At 38.7% G+C, this 21,482-nt stretch overlaps 1 protein-coding gene across 6 annotated transcripts; it reads right to left on the bottom strand.

Annotated features, from left to right (window-relative positions):
- Positions 1–711: 711 nt before the first annotated feature.
- LOC127374552 (coiled-coil domain-containing protein 136-like) lies at positions 712–20,716 on the bottom strand. 6 transcript variants are annotated; one of them, XM_051420015.1, is made up of 10 exons: positions 20,394–20,716; positions 19,205–19,403; positions 16,103–16,426; positions 15,479–15,553; positions 14,743–15,045; positions 14,518–14,632; positions 10,584–10,845; positions 9,220–9,354; positions 7,391–7,505; positions 712–3,942 (listed from the first exon to the last, which is right to left on the bottom strand). In XM_051420015.1, exons 2-9 carry the CDS (start codon positions 19,254–19,256, stop codon positions 7,401–7,403), a joined length of 1,371 nt encoding a protein of 456 aa, XP_051275975.1. In that variant the 5' UTR covers positions 19,257–19,403; positions 20,394–20,716; the 3' UTR covers positions 712–3,942; positions 7,391–7,400. The 6 variants fall into 6 exon arrangements, with proteins under 6 accessions (XP_051275975.1, XP_051275973.1, XP_051275978.1 ...); XM_051420013.1 differs by having other exon boundaries at positions 712–3,945; positions 20,394–20,715; XM_051420016.1 differs by lacking the exon at positions 712–3,942 and adding an exon at positions 5,132–7,130.
- Between the last annotated feature and the right edge of the window lie 766 nt (positions 20,717–21,482).

The raw sequence follows: 21,482 nt of genomic DNA, 5'->3' as shown, positions 1-21,482 counted from the left end.
AAAAGTATAACTTTTAAAGTAAAAATTATGAGATATTAAGTCAAAAATGACAAGATTCACTAAACCAAAGTTATGGAATAGTCTAGTATGTAAGTCGAAACATTGAGTGAATTTCTTCAGTTAGTGAGTCTAAATCCTAAATTTTTACTTTTAAGTAACTTTGACTAATAATTTCGATTTACCATGAATTTTATTTTTATTATTCTTAATTTCTTTAATACACTTTCTCCTCTTTTATGGAAGATATGGGTGGTAATTAAGTTTTATTTTTGTCACTCCTAACTTTTTAATCTTTCTTAATTTCTTGGCAGAAATTAGCTTCCATACATGGCAAAGAAACCCCGCCAAAATAAAACTCAACTGTTTCACTATACAGTTTGAGCTCTTCAACCAAACACCAAACATGAATCTGTTTGTCTGTTTGTCCGTTATAGTAAAACATGCAAGAACAACATAAGACTCTAAATGACTCATGCTAATTATCATGTAGCACAACACAGGACCCGTTATAGCTTAATCAATGTCCCGTTATTAACCACAACATATAGACTCTTTATCACTTAATCATCAAATACTAAATAAATAAATGGAATATTTTAGTTTAAATTAATGCCGCTTCGTCTGTTGTCGTTTGTCATTCAGTGTTTCAGATATTTTGTCCACACTGAAGGTTTTATTTTACTCAACAGTGTCTTATCGCCGGTGCCTGTATTTAAACTGGAATGTCTTTTATTTTGTTAATATTTGGTAAAGATCACATGCAGTCACGTCACAAACCACAAATCAACGAAATAACCTGATTCCAAACGAAACTGGATCACAGTTATTGATTATATTTTCTCATTATTTGGTCACCACGTAAATGTAAACATGGATCGGGTTTCTATCAGGATCCATTACAAACTGAAACTTGTTTATGTGCAAAAAAGACGACTGAAATATATAAAATATGAACAAAAGAAAAAGTGTTCATTCTGACCCGTCACAATAAAATAATATGTGAGACATCTTTGTTTGGTGAGTTTTGATGAATACAGATCGGTTTCTCTGCAGCCTCATTCGGACAGGATTTATCTCTCTATTTCTTATTTTATTCAGAAGAATAATTCATACTTTTAGAGCTATTTACTGTCTAGTTAATGATTAATGAATACATTTAAAGTAGAACTCAAGCAGCAAATTGAGTGGCTCCAAATCAAGAAACCAGCAGTGAAGGTGTCCCACAGGGCTCCATTCCCAGTCCTCTGCAATTCGCTATTTACATAAATAAAACACAAAATAATTTATAAATATTCGCCCCCACCACTGTTTTCTTATACACAGCTCTCGCTTGATGAAGACTCAATAATAATAACAATAATAATCTCAGGGACTAATATTAATTAATGACTACTTAGTTCAGGGCTCCCAAACTTTTTAATGCCGAGACCACCAAATAGCATTAGCTTGTGTGCTTTGGGGGTCTTTAATAATAATAATAATAATTTGAGCTCCGTCAGTCTCATTTAAAGTTAGTGACGGAGTTCTGCAGGGCTCTATCCTCGGTCCTCTTGTATTCACTGTTAAATAGACCTTTTCAGGAACAATGAGCTTTTTATATGAATCCTGTCTGAATGGGGCTGTTTAAGCTTTACTTGTTCACAACGTGCTGATCTTCCAGATCTTAAATAAAACATCTTTTCCAAACACATTTTCTACAACATGAACTTCAGCTTTCACCAAAAAACTCTGAAACTGAAAGCAACTCTGGTTCAATCTGAGCTTAAAAGTGGCACAGTGAAATCAGTCGACACACATAATCTCTCATCGGAAACGAATGCCTCTTCAAAGGTTAAAAAAGTGCTATTTAACTTCCGTAGATGTACGATTGGTTTGGTAATATAAACATACAAATATCTGTAAACGGACAGGTAGGAAAAATAAAGATGATTATTGATCATTTTCTAAATAGTTTTCTCATGCTACAAAACAAGTCTGTTAAATAATCCACATATTATAATCTTTGGACAAACACATAATAATAATAATAATAATAATAATAATAATAATAATAATGATATACAGCATTAAGCAGGAGTCAATGTATGAAAACAATCAAATGTTATCTGCTACCGTTGTCTCAACCAAGTGCAAAATATCCTTTTAATCCCGTACGCAAAAATAAGGCAAAGATTTTTAGAGCTGAAACGACTGTGTGCTTATAAATAATATATATATTATAATTATCAATACAAAACATTGGCTGCTTTTCTTTGTGTGATATCTTCTATGGAGGACTGAAACTGCCAAAATCTGAAATAAATAAATTACACTGTAAATAAATAATTGTCATTAAATGCACCAAAAATAATAAATAAAGCCATTAATATATTAATTAATTCATAAATGTGACATAAAGTGATATTTCTGGTTTAATTTGCTTCTGTATTTATTTAATTGGTCAGTAAAAAGAAGACACAGAAATAAATACATCTGGGGAAATTAATTAATGCCTATATTTAATCTTATTTTTGGTGCATTTAATGGCATTTTTATTTATTGGGTCATTAATTTATTATTATTTTTTTCTCCATAATAGTAAATAGAATAACTTTTGGTTTTTGGACCAAATGATTAATCAACTAATTGTTAAGTGATTAGTAAAACTAATAAAACTAATTTTAAGTTGCAGCTCTAAAGGATTCATGTTTTGGCAAAAAGCTAATGTGGTGATTCTCAAACGCCGGCCATCATGAGCCCGAGCTCTGGTCTTCATCCATAAACACTGCGGCAGCTGATTGTATTGATTACTGATATTTCTGATAAGGTCAAACAGCCACTGATCCCACTGCGAATCAACAGCTCCGTCCAATCAAACCGGAGCTGGAGAACAAATACTGGACGCAAACTTCTCATTAATGTTTGGTCTTTAAAAGTCCAAAATAACTGGTTTTGCTACACTTTTTATATATTTATTATATTATCATCGATTTTTATGTTGGACCTTTGACCAAAAACTGGACATGCTGGAATTTGAATCTGTAAAACACATTTGCTTGACCATTATTAGTTATTATTAACTATTGAGGAAAAACTCAGATTATACAAATAAAAATGTACTTTTGTTCTTTCTGTGTGTTTTGTTTTTAACATTTTGTTGTCTGCAGTTCTGTGATTGGCCACTAGAGGGCGACAGTTACTGTAAACAGCAGAGGAAAATAAATAAGAACATTTAGAGAACCATGATATTTAAATTTGATCTGGAGATACTTAACGTTTATATTTTATGCTACTTCATTCTTCTAATCCAACAATTTAAATCCACTACATTCATTTAAGTTTACATAAAATAAAATGTAACATTTTTATACATTAAACTACATTTACGTTCTCAATACGACTCGATGGCTGTTCTGCATTGGAAGAAGTTTTGATATATTAAATACATTTGACTGATAATTCTTCTGTTTGAATGCAGGACTTTAACATGTAACTGAGTATTTGTACTCGTGGTGTTACTGAAGTAAAGAATCAGAGTACTGGCAGCGACCGTTTGTTATTTTAGAAGCAGTGCTTCCAGTTGGACTCTTGGATCATGATGGTGGATGTTTGCTCAGTAAATCAACGCGCTGCTCAGTGACGACCTGCAGGAAGAGTCTTTACTTTGTGAATTCAACAATCTTATTGCTTTTCCCTCCAGAACTCACTGACGTCTGTGGCGTTCGGGTGACAACGTCTCGGCGGCGCCGTCCCACTAAACGGAGCGATGCGACAAGCGGACATCAGGACAGCAACATGTATGAGGGCAGCTGGATGGGTGACGGCAATCCCACAATCCCACGCTTCCCAGCGAGGTCACTTCCTGTGCGAGCCTCAGGCCCTGGTGAAGCTGGGGACGACCAGAACTACAATGGCTGCCACGGCAACCGCTGCCACCGCCAGGTTCCAGCCTTCAGCGTCGCTCTGCTGAGGAAGAGATGAGATAATGTCAGCGGACAAACTGAGCTCGTTCACCGCTTTCTGAAACCAACGACAAATAAATATTAAATACTGAAAACTAATAAGAACATAAATATTAAATAGTAATTAAACCCCAAAACAACTATCGATATCTGTGTATTTAGTAATGTTGAATGTTTTTGATTGATTCAGGTTCAAATCAGGACATTTTAGTGCGACCGCCCTCTACTTGCTGATCTGAACTTCGTCACCAACCAACGTCTTTACTCTGCAGACAGCATACTGCTACGTAGCCGTTAGCTTGACAGTCTGCCACAGACACCGGAGCGTTAGCCTCTAGCTTAGCTACAAACAGGTAGCACAAAGAAAACTTTAACAGCACGAATGTGCTTCTAGTGACTGTAAAAGCTCTAGCGGACACAGAGTCTGACAGCAGCTGCTCATGGCTGGTTAGCACTGTTAGCACTGTTAGCTCTGTTAGCTCTGTTAGCTCTCTGTCAGTGGTTGGTGTTACCTCCCATGTGACACACTCCGTAGCAACGTCATATATAAAGATAGAGTTGAAGAATTAGACATAAAAGCTCATATGGAGCCAGGACGGTGACTTTAAAATTTGGCATCTAAAAAAAATTTAGGAAACAGTGGCATTGAAACATTTGTATTGAAAACAGTTGTATTGGCATTGAAACAAGAAACTAATTAAAATAATTAAAATCTTAAAATCTTATTGTTTTATTTTATTGATATTTTTTTGTATTTTTCAAAGCCGTCCGCTCTGAAGCCTCTGGCATTGTGGCATTTCTAAAATGTCCTGTTCACTTCCAAACCCAAGTAAAGCCCTATTTGCACAGGACTAGTATTACCTGGGGACCACATGTGATTTGTAATAATTGTGCAGGTCGTCTGTGATCTTAATCCCGTGCAAATCTGCCATGTCCGTAATTTGTAAAGTAAAAATTCCACCACAAATTACCTACCATATTTCTCCAAACAGAGGTCATGCGATTATATTAGTCCTGTGCGAATCGGCATTTCTGTGATTTGGGGTCGTTTTTTGTTTTTTTAAGGTTTTTTGTGTTTTACAAGCCTTTTTTCTGCCTTTTTCCCTGTCGAGAATTATGGAGGCTGCATTGGCAATTATAAATGAAAGTTTTGACAGCATTTTGATGTTTGTGGGCATGCTGGGAAAACAGCAGACGGACACTGATGTGAGATAGATGTTCGAGCCGTTCGGCAGCATAGAGAAGTGCACGGTGCTCCGCGGGCCCGACGGTACCAGCAAAGGTAACGTCAGATCAGTAGATAATGTCACTAAATTCGAGTTAAAACACAGACTTTGTTTATCCCGTGTGAATGCGCCGCATGGAACACAGACGTGGTGGGGTAACAAGTCAGACCCCTCCTCTCAACGCCAAAACAGTGACGGAAAATTTAAACTGAAAATCCGTGACACTGAAAAAAAACTGACATTGTAAAAAAATCTGTCACTGAAAAAAGAGTGACATGAAGAAAACATTTGAAGATTGTCATTGAAAAATACAAAAGAATCCCAATAAAATAAAATAATAAGATTTTAAGATTTTAATTATTTTAATTAGTTTCTTTTTTCAGTGCCAATACTTGTTTCAATGCCAATACAACTGTTTTCAATATAAATGTTTCAATGCCAATGTTTCCTCTTTCAGTACTGGTTTTGTTTTCAATGCCAATTTTTTTTTGGATGCCAAATTTTAAAGTAACCGTCCTGGCTCCATAGGCTCAATAATGACACAATAAGTAAAACAGTCACATAATATTGTACAAAAGTCAAATTTATGATACGTTTTTATGAGATTTTTTATTTCTATCATTATAAGTTTGACCTCCTTCACTCAGACTTTAAGCTACTGCCCTCTGGTTTCAGACAACCAGCAGCCAAAGCTAACAGATATAAACTCTCCTTTTGTGCTGTCACTGATGGCACTGGACCTTGTTTTTATGTATTTATGTGTTTTAATATCTCACGTATGAAGGTTTTTATCCGTATGTCTCTCTCTGTGTTTTATTGCTACTGTGTCCCCTCGTGGAAAAATAAAGGTCTGAAACTTTGAACTTAATTCTGTTTTCTGGCAGTAAAAAGCTTCCATACACACATTATAACAGAGTGATTTGTTAGAGATTTTAGCAGTAATGTTGGAGGCCGTTCTCTGACTGACTGGCAGCCTCCCGACATTCACATTCACCCTCTCAGCACAGAAACCTACAGACCAAGTCCTCACTCCGCCTCTTTGCCCTGAAGTGTGTTTAATGTGTTTCTGTAACCATGAAATTGCAGCGGTGGTGTCTGATGTGCAGCGGCCCAGAGTGGCTTTTTCCCATTAGCTCACATAGCGGATAATTCGCAGTCACAACCCGGAGAAATGACTCGACTCGCTGTAAGGATGGATCCATTTGCTCTGGTAACATTTGGAAAGAACAGCTGCACCATCACATCATTTGATTGAAGTTAGCGGCGCGGCTGTAGCTTGCTCTCGAACTAGCTATAAACACTTCAGACAACCGTTTATTTCCTAGCACAACCCAACGTTAGCGATGTGCAGCATGTCCCCGGGACCAAAGTATCAGAGGATTGTTGCAACACGGACCTTTTCTCTTGTAACATAGGAAGTCTCTGCCTGCTGCACTGCTGCATATGCTAACTGTGCTAGCTGCTATTAGCTAGTTAGCGGTCCTATTAGCTGTCTGTACCTGGACTGCGAGCTGCAAGGACAGGGGGAGTTTAAACACTGCTAGTGTAGGAGCAGAGGGACCCAGCGGGGTATACTGCCGGTGAGTGGGGCCTAAATGAGCCACAGAACCAGAGAGGGGCGGACCGACGGAGGCCAGCTGATGTCCAGCGGCTTCAACCAGGACAGTTTGTAGCCAGTTCATTAGTCAGTAACTGTTAACGTCATCCATCATCCATCGTATCGATCAGCCAGGATTAGTTTCAGTGAAGTTGTAATTTATTTATTCTGTGTGTTGAACAACCAGACTGTGTGATGTTACACTGTGTTGCTGCTTGTTCTGATTCACAATCATTACTGCTGATTAACAGAATATAATCAATATAATTCAGAAACATTTGAGAATTGGTCAAGTAGGACAATCTTCAGTCGGGGCAGCTCTATATCTGGTATCGGTTGTTGTCAGGCGGTAAAGTTGTGTCGAGACTACAAACATACAAAAGACAGTTGTTGTTGAGAGGATACAGAAGGACTCTGATAATATCTTTAATTGGACCACAGCTTGGTCTGAGGCCTTTAAATGAAATAAGGTCATTAAACTGCAACAGATTAAACTCATAGAAATCAGTCCATACAAACAAGGAACAACTCCTGTACAACAGCTGGGATGTAACCCCACAGTTCAGCTGCTCTCGGATACTAAAAGAAGCAGAGCGTCTGGTAGAGAAAGAAGGGCGTGGCCATACCTGGTCCCTTCTAGGACGCCAGCTCCTCCCACCAGCACCAAATCAAGGCCACTATTACAATCATTCCTATGAAGGGGATGGAGAGAACAGGGGGCTCAGACGGACGAGTGCAGTTCTGGGGAAAAGACAAAAGGTAGGAGTGTAGGGAGGCATGGAGAGATTGGTGTGGTAGAGAAAATAAAACCATAAAATAATCAGAATAATAAAATCGGAACGTGTCGGGAAGAAAGAGCGAGCGTGGAGCAAAATAATGGACAGAAAAACAGAAACAGATTGACAGGCATCATCAAAAAACATCAAATTTACACAGAATTTGATTTGGTTGATCGTGTAAAGTTCGTGTGAAACGAAGGTTACAGATAAAAACGATGGAAGAAAGAGAGGAAACAGGAAGAGCAGGCGGTTAGAGGACGACATCAAAGATGGTTAAAGACGAGATGGAGAGTTCTGACCAGAGTGAAGTTAACAACATCCACTTCCTGTCGTTTAAAGATCTTTGCCTTCAGCATCAGCAGCACTGCATTGTGGGTAACGGGTTAACCACGAGATAAATTACAACAACGGAGAACGAGAATGTGAGAGAATGATTTAATGGAGAGGGGCAGAGGTTGGACCGACTCAAGAGCACAATCCCCAGTTTAGTCTCAAGTCCCATGTCAAGCTCCAAGTCCGGTCCCACATCGAGACAGGGACGAGTCTCAAGTCCAGTCTCAGAGAGGCCAGACCCGTGTTAAGTCTCCAGCTGTGATACTCAAGTCCTGAGTCGAGCTACCACATCAAGACAGGTCAGTCCCCAGTCTCAAGTCAATCCCAAGTCAAGAAGGTGAACCCAATCTGATCTCGAATGCTGACATTAAAGTCGTGGTGAGTCCAAAGTAAAGTTCCAGTTCAGGTCTCGGGCAGGTCTTATGTCAAGTGTCGACACTCAACAAACCCAGATAGGTAGGATCCATGTTTAGACTCAAGTCTTAACATTCAGTCAAGTTCTAAAGGTTCCAGAGAACTCTAGTCTAGTTTCAAGCTCACTCAAGTCACAGGTCTCTCAAGTCAAGAAAGTCGAATTCAAAGTAAAGTCCCAAATCGGTTAAGTCTCCAGTCCAGGACTAGGTCTTAACATTAAATCAATCAAACTCATAAGTCACGCAAGTAAAATTTTGTTTCGAAACTGGAGTCCTATGTGCAGTTTCATGTTTGTTCAGGTTCTCATTAGTTGGGGATCAGTCTTGTCTCAAGTGAAGTTGACACTGACAGTCCTCGGCTCTGTGATTGGGGGGCAGTACCCAACCCTGAAGTTGAGTCCATCAGTAGAGTCTGTTATTGAATGTGTGTCTGTAGTCGGTCCCTCTGGAGAGCAGTGAGTGGATCAGAACCCAAACTCTCTTTAAGGAGATGATCAGATCAATCAGTTGGACCTTCACTGTCGGTTACGCCTCACTGCTTTCTTACTGTCTGACAGCTGAATGAACCTCTAACTCCCTGGAGGCTGAGCGGAGGAGAGAGTACAAACAGACAGATGACGGAAACAAACTGCCCAGCAGCCACAGAAGAAAAAGAAAACCAGCCACATGAGCAGAGCTACAGACGCCGCAAACCAGGAAGCACAATGACAGATGAGGCAACCAGTGAGCGCCGGCCGCACCGCCGCCGACCCACATGCACACAGACGGACACACTTCATGGTACAAATCATGGATCGGAAGGATTTCGTCGAATAGGTTTCAGGGTGTGTTGATCGAGACTTTCACCCTGAATGTTACCTGATACCCAGCACATAAAGTCACGAATCATACAGGTGAACCAAACAGAGCCGTTGACCTTTGACCTCTCACCTGTGACTTCCTGGCCTTCAGTTTCTGTAGCTCGGACTTGCAGCGCTGCAGTTCCTGCTCCAGCTCCACTCGCTCCCGCTGGCTGCTGTCGTACAGCTGCTGCAGCTCCAGCAGGTCGTCCTTCAGCCCGTCGCACTGACAGAGAGACAGACAGGTCGAAGCTCACTGACTCATAAAGCAGCAGTTTAGAAACACTGTTGTTGTTGTTGTTGTTGTTGTTGTTGAAGGAAACCCAGATATATATTGTTATGTAATATAAAATGTATACAGTAGGTGGAACAGTTCCTCTTCCTGAGGCTGCAGTCTGTAACTTCACCACTAGATGTCACTAAATCCTTCACACTGGTCCTTTAAACCGGAGTGAGTCGGTTAGCAAGATACTAATAATAGAACGCAGAGCTAGCTAGCTTGCTATCAGTTAGCTTGATTGCTAATTGAACAGAAACAACTCTTAAAAAAATCCTTCAGCAGGACTCAGTTTATCCTCCAAATAAACCCACGTTTATATAATCTATATAATATATGATCTAATACATAATCTATATAATGTATATAATCTAATACATAATCTAATATATAATCTGATATATAATCTATCTAATATATAATCTCATATATAATCTATATAATATATATAATCTAATACATAATCTAATATATAACCTGATATATAATCTATCTAATACATAATCTAATACATAATCTAATATATAACCTGATATATAATCTATCTAATACATAATCTAATATATAATCTAATATATAATCTGATATATAATCTATCTAATACATAATCTAATATATAATCTAATATATAATCTGATATATAATCTATCTAATACATAATCTAATATATAACCTGATATATAATCTATCTAATACATAATCTAATATATAATCTGATATATAATCTATCTAATACATAATCTAATACATAATCTAATATATAACCTGATATATAATCTATCTAATACATAATCTAATATATAATCTAATATATAATCTGATATATAATCTATCTAATACATAATCTAATATATAATCTGATACATAATCTATATAATATATATAATCTAATACATAATCTAATATATAATCTGATATATAATCTATCTAATATATAATCTCATATATAATCTATATAATATATATAATCTAATACATAATCTAATATATAACCTGATATATAACCTGATATATAATCTATCTAATATATAATCTAATATATAATCTAATACATAATCTATATAATATATATAATCTAATATATAATCTAATACATAATCTATATAATATATATAATCTAATATATAATCTAATAGATAATCTGATATATAATCTATCTAATATAAAACGTTTGTTACCTCTCTCTGAACTTTGTGAGCCGTCTCTTCAGCTTCTCTCAGCTGGACCTTCAGGACGCTGCAGACCTCCTCCTCCTCCAGGACCACCGAGGAGTCTGGATCCACCGAGTAGTCCGGATCCACCGAGTAGTCCGGATCCACCGAGGAGTCCGGGTCCTTGGGGGGTCCGGACTGAGACAGGCTGATGTAAGAGTCGGCCTTCACCTCCTGCACGCGCTCAGTGTCGCCCTCCGCTCTGACTGCCAGATACACATCATCAGACCTGCTGACAGGAAGTCCTGATGAGACGCTATTGATCTGTGTGGACCCTGTACTGATCTATAGACCCTGTATTGATCTGTGTGGACCCTGTATTAATCTGTAGACCCTGTATTGATCTGTGTGGACCCTGTATTAATCTGTAGACCCTGTATTAATCTGTAGACCCTGTATTAATCTGTGTGGACCCTGTATTGATCTGTGTGGACCCTGTATTAATCTGTAGACCCTGTATTAATCTGTAGACCCTGTATTGATCTGTGTGGACCCTGTATTAATCTGTAGACCCTGTATTAATCTGTAGACCCTGTATTGATCTGTGTGGACCCTGTATTGATCTGTGTAGACCCTGTATTGATCTGTAGACCCTGTATTAATCTGTGTAGGCCCTGTAGTGATCTGTGTGGACCCTGTATTGATCTGTAGACCCTGTATTGATCTGTGCGGACCCTGTATTGATCTGTGTAGACCCTGTATTGATCTGTGGACCCTGTACTGATCTGTGTGGAACATGTAATGATATCGCTCAAGTTGGCAAGATGATCTTAAGATTTATAGAAAGGCCCTCCGTAATGCCAGAGGAGCCTATTACTCAGCACTAATAGAAGAAAATAAGAACAACCCTAGGTTCCTCTTCAGCACTGTAGCCAGGCTGACAGAGAGTCACAGCTCTATCGAGCCACATATCCCCATAAACTTAACTAGCAATGACTTCATGAGCTTCTTCTATAATAAAATTATTACTATTAGAGAAAAAATTAATCACCAACTGCCATCAACAGTTATCAGTGGCTCTCCAAGTTCAGGGACTTCTGTCAATGTAAACTTAGATGTATATTTAGACTGTTTTTCTGCTATCGATCTTCATCAGTTAACTTCAATCATTTCTTCATCGAAGCCATCAACCTGTCTGTTAGACCCGATCCCAACTAGGCTGCTTAAAGAAGTTGTTCCCTTAATTGGCACTTCTTTACTGGATATGATTAATCTTTCTTTATTATCAGGATATGTACCACAGTCCTTTAAAGTAGCTGTAATTAAACCCCTTCTTAAAAAGTCTACTCTTGACCCAGGGGTTTTAGCCAACTATAGACCGATTTCTAACCTCCCGTTCCTCTCTAAGATTCTGGAGAAAGTAGTCGCCAAAGAGTTGTGTGACTTTCTACATAACAATAGTTTATTTGAGGATTTTCAGTCAGGATTTAGAGTTCATCATAGCACAGAGACAGCTCTGGTTAAAGTTAATAATGACCTTCTGACTGCTTCTGACAATGGACTTGTCTCTGTACTTGTATTATTAGATCTTAGTGCTGCATTTGACACCATTGACCATGATATTCTTTTACAGAGACTTGAGCATCAAATTGGCATTAAAGGAACTGCCCTAACCTGGTTTAAGTCATACTTATCAGATCGTACTCAGTTTGTACATGTTAACGATGAATCCTCCATAAATACTAAAGTTAGTCATGGAGTTCCACAAGGTTCTGTACTTGGACCAATACTATTTACTTTATATATGCTCCCTTTAGGCAACATTATTAGGAATCACTCCATTAACTTTCACTGTTATGCAGATGATACGCAGTTATATCTATCAATCAAACCCAATGAAATTAATCAATTATCTAAATTACAAACATGTCTTAAGGACATAAAATCCTGGATGACCTGCAATTTTCTGATGTTAAACTCAGAAAAAACCGAAATTCTTGTTCTTGGCCCCAAAAACCTTAGAGACTCATTGTCTAAAGATATAGTCACTCTAGACGGCATTAACTTGGCCTCTAGCACCACTGTCAGGAATCTTGGAGTTATCTTTGATCAGGATTTGTCATTTAACTCCCACATAAAGCAGACCTCTAGGACTGCCTTCTTTCATTTACGTAATATTAGAAAAATTAGACACATACTATCACAGACAGATGCAGAAAAACTAATCCATGCATTTGTTACTTCAAGGCTGGATTACTGCAACTCTTTATTATCAGGTTGCCCCAATAAGTCCATTAAAACGCTCCAATTAATTCAGAACGCTGCAGCACGAGTACTGACAGGAACTAGAAAAAGAGATCACATCTCTCCTGTACTAGCTACTCTGCATTGGCTCCCTATAAAATGTAGAATTGAATTTAAAATACTCCTCCTCACCTATAAAGCTCTTCACGGTCAGGCCCCTTCATATCTTAAAGAGCTCATAGTACCCTATTACCCCACTAGAACACTACGTTCTCTGAATGCTGGGCTACTTGTGGTTCCTATAGTCTCTAAAAAGTAGAACAGGAGCCAGAGCCTTCAGTTACCAAGCTCCTCTCCTGTGGAACCAGCTTCCAGTTGTGGTTCGGGAGGCAGACACCCTCACCACATTCAAGAGTAGGCTTAAGACATTCCTCTTTGATAAAGCTTATAGTTAGGGCTGGATCAGGTGAGTCCTGAACCATCCCTTAGTTATGCTGCTATAGGCCTAGACTATCGGGGGATTTCCCATGGTGCACTGAGCTACTCTCTTCCTCTCTCTTTCTGCACTCATTCATGTCCCTTTAATGCATGTTACTAACTCCACTTCTTCCCCGGAGTTCTTGTGCTTTCTCGTCTCGCAGGTTCTCATGGATCCTGGTGGAGCCTCCTGCCATGGTCCTGCTTGACTGCCATTGCCAATACTGTTGTTGCTGTGCACCTGTCTGTCTGTCTGTCGCTCTCTCTCTCTCTCTCTCTCTCTCTCTCTCTCTCTCTCTCTCTCTCACCCCAACTGGTCGAGACAGACGACCACCCACCTAGAGCCGGAGGATCTGTCCTAGGTTTCTGCCTTTTAACAGGCAGTTTTTCCTTGCCCTTGTCGCCAAGTGCTTGCTCATGGTGGTACTGTTGGGTCTCTGTAATTAATGTTAAAGAGTTCGGTCTAGACCTGCTCTATTTGAAAAGTGTCCTGAGATAACTTCTGTTATGAATTGGCGCTATACAAATAAAATTGAATTGAATTGAATTGAATCTGTATGGACCCTGTATTGATCTGTGGACCCTGTATTGATCTGTGGACCCTGTATTGATCTGTGTGGACCCTGTATTAATCTGTAGACCCTGTATTAATCTGTAGACCCTGTATTAATCTGTGTGGACCCTGTATTGATCTGTGTGGACCCTGTATTGATCTGTGTAGACCCTGTATTGATCTGTAGACCCTGTATTAATCTGTGTAGGCCCTGTAGTGATCTGTGTGGACCCTGTATTGATCTGTAGACCCTGTATTGATCTGTGCGGACCCTGTATTGATCTGTGTAGACCCTGTATTGATCTGTGGACCCTGTACTGATCTGTGTGGAACATGTAATGATCTGTATGGACCCTGTATTGATCTGTGGACCCTGTATTGATCTGTGGACCCTGTATTGATCTGTGTGGACCCTGTATTGATCTGTGGACCCTGTATTGATCTGTGGACCCTGTATTGGTCTGTGTAGACCCTGTATTGGTCTGTGTAGACCCTGTATTGATCCATGTAGACCCTGTATTGATCTGTGTAGACCTTGTATTGATCTGTGGACCCTGTATTGATCCGTGTAGACCCTGTATTGATCTGTAGACCCTGTATTGATCTGTGTGGACCCTGTATTGATCTGTGTGGACCCTGTATTGATCTGTGGATGCAGGTTGATTGACAGCCTGTTGGACCACTCACGTGTCTCGTTGCTGCAGTTGCTCCACTTTGTTGCTCAGGTCTGAGTTGAGGCTGCAGAGAGTCTGACGCTCATCCATCAGAGAGACCAGCTCCTCCTGCAGCTGACTCACATCAGCTGCACTCATTGATCATTGATTATTGATGGTGCGGAGGAGAGGAGAGGGTTAATCCCTAACAGATATTACATCACCAACAGCAGTTATATTTGATGTAGAGCAGTGATACCGTGGGCCGCAGCGTTGTGGTCGTTGTGGCTCTTCATGCTGATCTCGGCTCTCAGGGAGGTGACTTCCAGCTCGTACTCCTGCGCCGTGGCGTGGAGGCGCTGCAGCTCGGCCCGCAGCCGACACAGCTCCTCCTGCATGGAGGCGATGTCGTTCTCCCTCTCGCCCGCCGCCTCCTCCGCCGCCTGCTGCAGCACCAGCACCTCCTCCTGGGCCGAACGGAGCTCCTCCTGCACCTCCTCCAGCTCGCTCTCCTTCTCCTCCTCCAGGCTGTCCATCTCCTCCTGCACTGACCGCAGCTGAGCTGCAGGAGGAGGTGCAGCACGTATCAGATATTCACATTTATATTTTAAATGAAGACATTTTGGAAAGTTATAAAAAAAATTGCAAATACTCATTTATGCAGAAAGTTTTGGACATTTTTGGAAAAAAAACTACATTTTCAGAAAGTTTTATAATTGAGGACATTTGTTGGAATATGAAAACTTAAAAGTGAAGATGTTTCAGTTTTCAAAAATAGTGATTTGTAAAAAAAATTATTTGTGGAAGATAATTTATATAATAAAGTATTTACAGTGTTTACCGTAGTTTTATTTACAGTAGTTTTACAGAATGAAGTTACTTTAATTTTGTGATACTTGGATTACTATCTGTATATTTTAACAGGAACACTGAACAACTGATTCCAGTTGTGATTAATCGATCAGTGATCGGTTATCAATAACAAGCATCGGTACCTTGCAGTCTCTGGATCTGTCTGGTGAAACTCTCGGCCTGGTGAGCGCTCGCCAGCCGCTCATCTTCTAACAGACCTGAGATCAGAAAGTGAAACACATTAACAACAATGATCCTGACAGTAGTGGAGGAAGTAATCAGATACTTTACTTCAGTAAAAGTACCACAAGTTAAGTATCATCAGTAGAAAATACATGTTTACTATAAATCAATATTTAGCTCTGAGATACAGTTTGTATGGAGGACCGAAACCGCCAAAATCAAAAACAAATAAATGACTCAATAAATAAACAACATTAAAATAAATATAGACATTCATTCATTTATAATTATGTGAATAAATAAATTTACCTCGTAAGTAAACAGACACAAATGATACAGAAATATGAATTTATACATTAATTAATGTAATATTTATTTATTTGACAGGTCATTTATTAATTTTTATTTATTTTTTATATTTAAGTATAATTCTTTTTTTTAAATTCCCTTTTTGATGTTGGCACTCATGGTCCTCCGCAGTAACAGTATAAAATACTACAGTACTCTCAAGATGTACAAAGTAAACGAGTAATACAGTAATACAGTAACAGAGTAATAGAGTAATAGAGTACTCGAGTACCAACCCTGCAGCTCGAGGAAACCCTCCTCGTGTCTCTGGGAAACCTCTCTGGTCTCTTCCAGCTCCAGCAGCAGCTGTAACACCTGAGCTCTCAGCTCCTCCAGCTCCTCCTCTTCATCCTTCACTCCTCCTTGTTCCTCTTCTTCTTCCTCTTCCTCCTCTTCCTCTTCCTTCTCCTTCTCCTCCGTCACCTCCTTCTCTTCCTCCTGCTGGCCTTTCTCTCCGTCTCCCACCGGCTCCTCCTTCTCCTCCAGGGACTCTCTCTCTTTGGCCGTCAGAGTTTCAGCCAACATGATCGGCTTCTCTGCCTTCAGCTCACACAGCTCATCTTCACAGAGGAAGAGGAGGAGGAAGAGGAGGAGGAGGAGGAGGAGGAGGAGGAGGAGGGTTAACCACCAGAGAGAACACACACCAACACACCATTATTAATATTATTAGTGTCAAATATTAATATAAGTTTTAACTGTTATTAAGAGGAGGACGAATGTCTCCACCTGCTGGAGAAAAAGGATGTTTGTTTGTTTACAAAAAGAAAATCTGTATTAATATAATAATGAATATAATAGTTAATATAATGATTAATATAATAATTAATATTATGATTATTATAATGTCAGATATTTTGTCTGTATTAATATTCTTTCATTACAGGTTTTTTCTCTGCTGCTGAGAATAATTCAGACTATAATGAAGAAAATCAGCTGAAAATGTAAGAAATAATAATAATAATTCACAGTTAAAGGTAATTTTACATGAATTATTATAATAATTATTATTATTAATTATATATTTATAATTATTATTAATTATATATTATATATTATTATCATTATTATTATTATTGTTGTTGTTGTTATTAATAATTATATATTATAATTATTATTATTATAAATAATTATATATTATAATTATTATTAATTATATATTATATTTATTATTATTATAAATAATAATAATTATTATTATTATTAATAATTGTATATTATATATTATAATTATTATTATGCTTTATCACTCCAACGAGATCCTGAGTAAAAACTGACTCAATGAAATCCTCCCATCATCCCTCCTGCTGCTGCCGTCACTGCATATAAAAATAGATCCTCTTCTTCATCATCATCATCATCATCTTCCTCTTCCTGCCAGCTGTTTCTCTCTTTGAACCTTTAAGTCATTTTTGCTAGCTAGCTAACTAACGTAGTAAAATACTGTCAGCTAGCTTCATCCAGACTTCAGTTCACTGAACGACCACTGGTGGCGCTGTTAGCTACAGTTTAATGAACGACCACTGGAGGCGCTGTTAGCTACAGTTTAATGAACGACCACTGGTGGCGCTGTTAGCTACAGTTTAATGAACGACCACTGGTGGCGCTGTTAGCTACAGTTTAATGAACGACCACTGGTGGCGCTGTTAGCTACAGTTTAATGAACGGCCACTGGTGGCGCTGTTAGCTACAGTTTAATGAACGACCACTGGTGGCGCTGTTAGCTACAGTTCACTGAACGACCACTGGTGGCGCTGTTAGCTACAGTTCACTGAACGACCACTGGTGGCGCTGTTAGCTACAGTTTAATGAACGACCACTGGTGGCGCTGTTAGCTACAGTTTAATGAACGGCCACTGGTGGCGCTGTTAGCTACAGTTTAATGAACGGCCACTGGTGGCGCTGTTAGCTACAGTTTAATGAACGGCCACTGGTGGCGCTGTTAGCTACAGTTTAATGAACGGCCACTGGTGGCGCTGTTAGCTACAGTTTAATGAACGACCACTGGTGGCGCTGTTAGCTACAGTTTAATGAACGACCACTGGTGGCGCTGTTAGCTACAGTTCACTGAACGACCACTGGTGGCGCTGTTAGTTACAGTTCACTGAACGGCCACTGGCGGCGCTGTTAGTTACAGTTCACTGAACGGCCACTGGCGGCGCTGTTAGGTACAGTTTAATGAACGACCACTGGTGGCGCTGTTAGGTACAGTTTAATGAACGACCACTGGTGGCGCTGTTAGTTACAGTTTAATGAACGACCACTGGTGGCGCTGTTAGTTACAGTTTAATGAACGGCCACTGGTGGCGCTGTTAGTTACAGTTTAATGAACGACCACTGGTGGCGCTGTTAGTTACAGTTTAATGAACGACCACTGGTGGCGCTGTTAGTTACAGTTTAATGAACGGCCACTGGTGGCGCTGTTAGTTACAGTTTAATGAACGACCACTGGTGGCGCTGTTAGCTACAGTTTAATGAACGACCACTGGAGGCGCTGTTAGCTACAGTTTAATGAACGACCACTGGTGGCGCTGTTAGCTACAGTTCACTGAACGGCCACTGGTGGCGCTGTTAGTTACAGTTCACTGAACGGCCACTGGTGGCGCTGTTAGCTACAGTTTAATGAACAACCACTGGTGGCGCTGTTAGGTACAGTTTAATGAACAACCACTGGTGGCGCTGTTAGCTACAGTTTAATGAACGACCACTGGTGGCGCTGTTAGGTACAGTTTAATGAACAACCACTGGTGGCGCTGTTAGCTGCAGTTTAATGAACGACCACTGGTGGCGCTGTTAGCTACAGTTTAATGAACGACCACTGGTGGCGCTGTTAGCTACAGTTTAATGAACAACCACTGGTGGCGCTGTTAGGTACAGTTTAATGAACGACCACTGGTGGCGCTGTTAGCTACAGTTTAATGAACGACCACTGGTGGCGCTGTTAGCTACAGTTTAATGAACGGCCACTGGTGGCGCTGTTAGCTACAGTTTAATGAACGACCACTGGTGGCGCTGTTAGCTACAGTTTAATGAACAACCACTGGTGGCGCTGTTAGCTGCAGTTTAATGAACGACCACTGGTGGCGCTGTTAGCTACAGTTTAATGAACGACCACTGGTGGCGCTGTTAGTTACAGTTTAATGAACGACCACTGGTGGCGCTGTTAGCTACAGTAACATAGAGATTGTAGAAACCTGCAGTAAATATTGTTGTTGTTGTTGTTTATCAAACATTTTCTAAAAGGCTTTTATTGTGAAACGTGCAGAAAGACTTCAGATCATTAATGTTATTAATGTTAATGATGATAATAATGATCAATAAATGAAGCATATAGGACTGACCGGACGCATCCAGGACCTCCTCTATGACGGGCGGCAGGCGGAAGCTGTCCATTTTGGGGGTCGATGGGGGAGACGCTGCTGCAGAGAGACGGAGGATGAGAGTGGTGAGGAGGGGGGAGGGTGAGGCAGACGGAGCCCAGAGAGGCTCTTCAAGCTCCGGACAGACGGAGCCGCTGCAGCTGCTTCATCCTCCTGGAGCCTGGAGGGGAGAGAGAGAGGGGGGGGGAAAAAGAGAGGGGGGGGAGAGAGAGAGAGAGAGAGAGAGAGAGGGAGAGAGAGGGGGAGAGAGAGAGAGAGAGAGAGAGGGGAGAGAGAGAGAGAGAGAGAGAGAGAGAGAGAGAGAGAGAGAGAGAGAGGGTAAGGAACTGCGACAGCTCCACCAGCACTGAATCACATGATACTCATCGTCTGTCTGTAAATACTACAATACCCATGAGCCTCAGCTGTTGTTGCTATGGAGACACAGTTAAAATCTGACAGTAAACTCAACGTTTTATTTTGAAATCTCTTCACAGTAAAACAGCTCATCTTCATAAAACATTCACCTGTTAGCTTAGCTTCAGTCTGTTAGCATGTTAGCTGTTATCCAGCCACATTGTTTCCATCCACTGTTCAGGTCTCTTTAACTCTAGATTGGAACCGGATGAAGGATTTTAGACAGAGAAACAAGCTAAGCTAACGTTAGCAGCAGTTGGCTCAGTCTGTTAGCATACTGAGCTAATGTTAGCAGCAGAATAATAAATATTATGTCACATATGAAGATGCCTGATTATCAGTTATTAATGAACAGGGAGGCGTCAGAAACTGTTAATTAGCTTACAGTTAATCGTCCATTAATATAACGAGCGCCTCATTTTAATATTTTACACACAACCAATAACAGGATCAATAAAGATCTATAATAACATATTGAATATGTGACAGTGGATCTGTTGGTTATATTCTGTATTATTAACCATTATTAACCTGTAAAGAACAGTAATATATATTATATTTCTGTACAAGCAGCATTGTACTGAGGCTGAGTACTGGAGTAAAAGTACTCAGTTACTTTGTTTCCCTCTGTGTGACCTTCCTTTGTGTTCGTCCTCTGATGGAAACATCCTCTCTGTCGTCTCTGCTCATATTAACAGTAACATCCTCCACAGCCCGCTGCAGCCAATCAATCAATCAGTCGATCAATAAATACCTGATGCTGAGATGCTGCTGCTGTGTGTCTTTGTGGAGTTCTCTGCAGACCTCGTCCTCCCCCTCTTCCTCCTCCTGTTGTCCTATATTTCCTCCTCAGCATCAGCTCCTCTGGCTGTGATGCAGAGCGACGTCACACATTCAGTGAATAACAGGAAACTGCAGGATCCATTAACTGTTTCCTGTCAGCCTTCATCAGGGGACACAGGACGAAGCTGATAATCAATATCCTCATCAATCAGTCACAGGACGAAGCTGATAATCAATATCTTTATCAATCAGTCACAGGACGAAGCTGATAATCAATATCTTTATCAATCAGTCACAGGACGAAGCTGATAATCAATATCTTTATCAATCAGTCACAGGACGAAGCTGATAATCAATATCCTCATCAATCAGTCACAGGACAAAGCTGATAATCAATATAATATAATAAGTATATATATATAATATTTATTATATATTATATATATAATATATATAAAATATACATATATATTATTTATTATATATATTTATATATTAATATATATAATAAATAATATATATATAATATATATATAATAAATGTATATATATATATATTATATTATATAAATATATATAATAAATATAATATTTATTATATATATTATATATTTATATATTATATTATATATATATATATTTATATATATAAATATACTTATATATATATATATATAATATATAAATTTATAGTTAATTTTATAGTTAATAATCATTAAAATATAAAATATATCATATATAGATTTATGTATTATTGATCTATATAATATATAATATAATAATATATTATATATTTATATATTATATATAATATATAAGTATATAATAATATTAATATATATTTATTATATAAGTATATATATATATTTATTATATATTTATATGATATATAAATATATTATAAATATGAATATATATTTACTATATAAGTCTATATATTTATATATATTAATATATAAATATATATATAATAAATATATATTATATATTATATATATAATAATATATAATATTTATTATATGTATTTATTATATATATATTTATATATTATTTATAATA

The sequence above is a fragment of the Dicentrarchus labrax genome, unplaced genomic scaffold (genome assembly GCF_905237075.1).
Source record: "Dicentrarchus labrax unplaced genomic scaffold, dlabrax2021, whole genome shotgun sequence".
In the NCBI taxonomy this organism is placed as follows: Eukaryota; Metazoa; Chordata; class Actinopteri; family Moronidae; genus Dicentrarchus; species Dicentrarchus labrax.
Note: the sequence above shows the minus strand (reverse complement) of the source record. Positions and strands in the feature narration are given on the sequence as shown.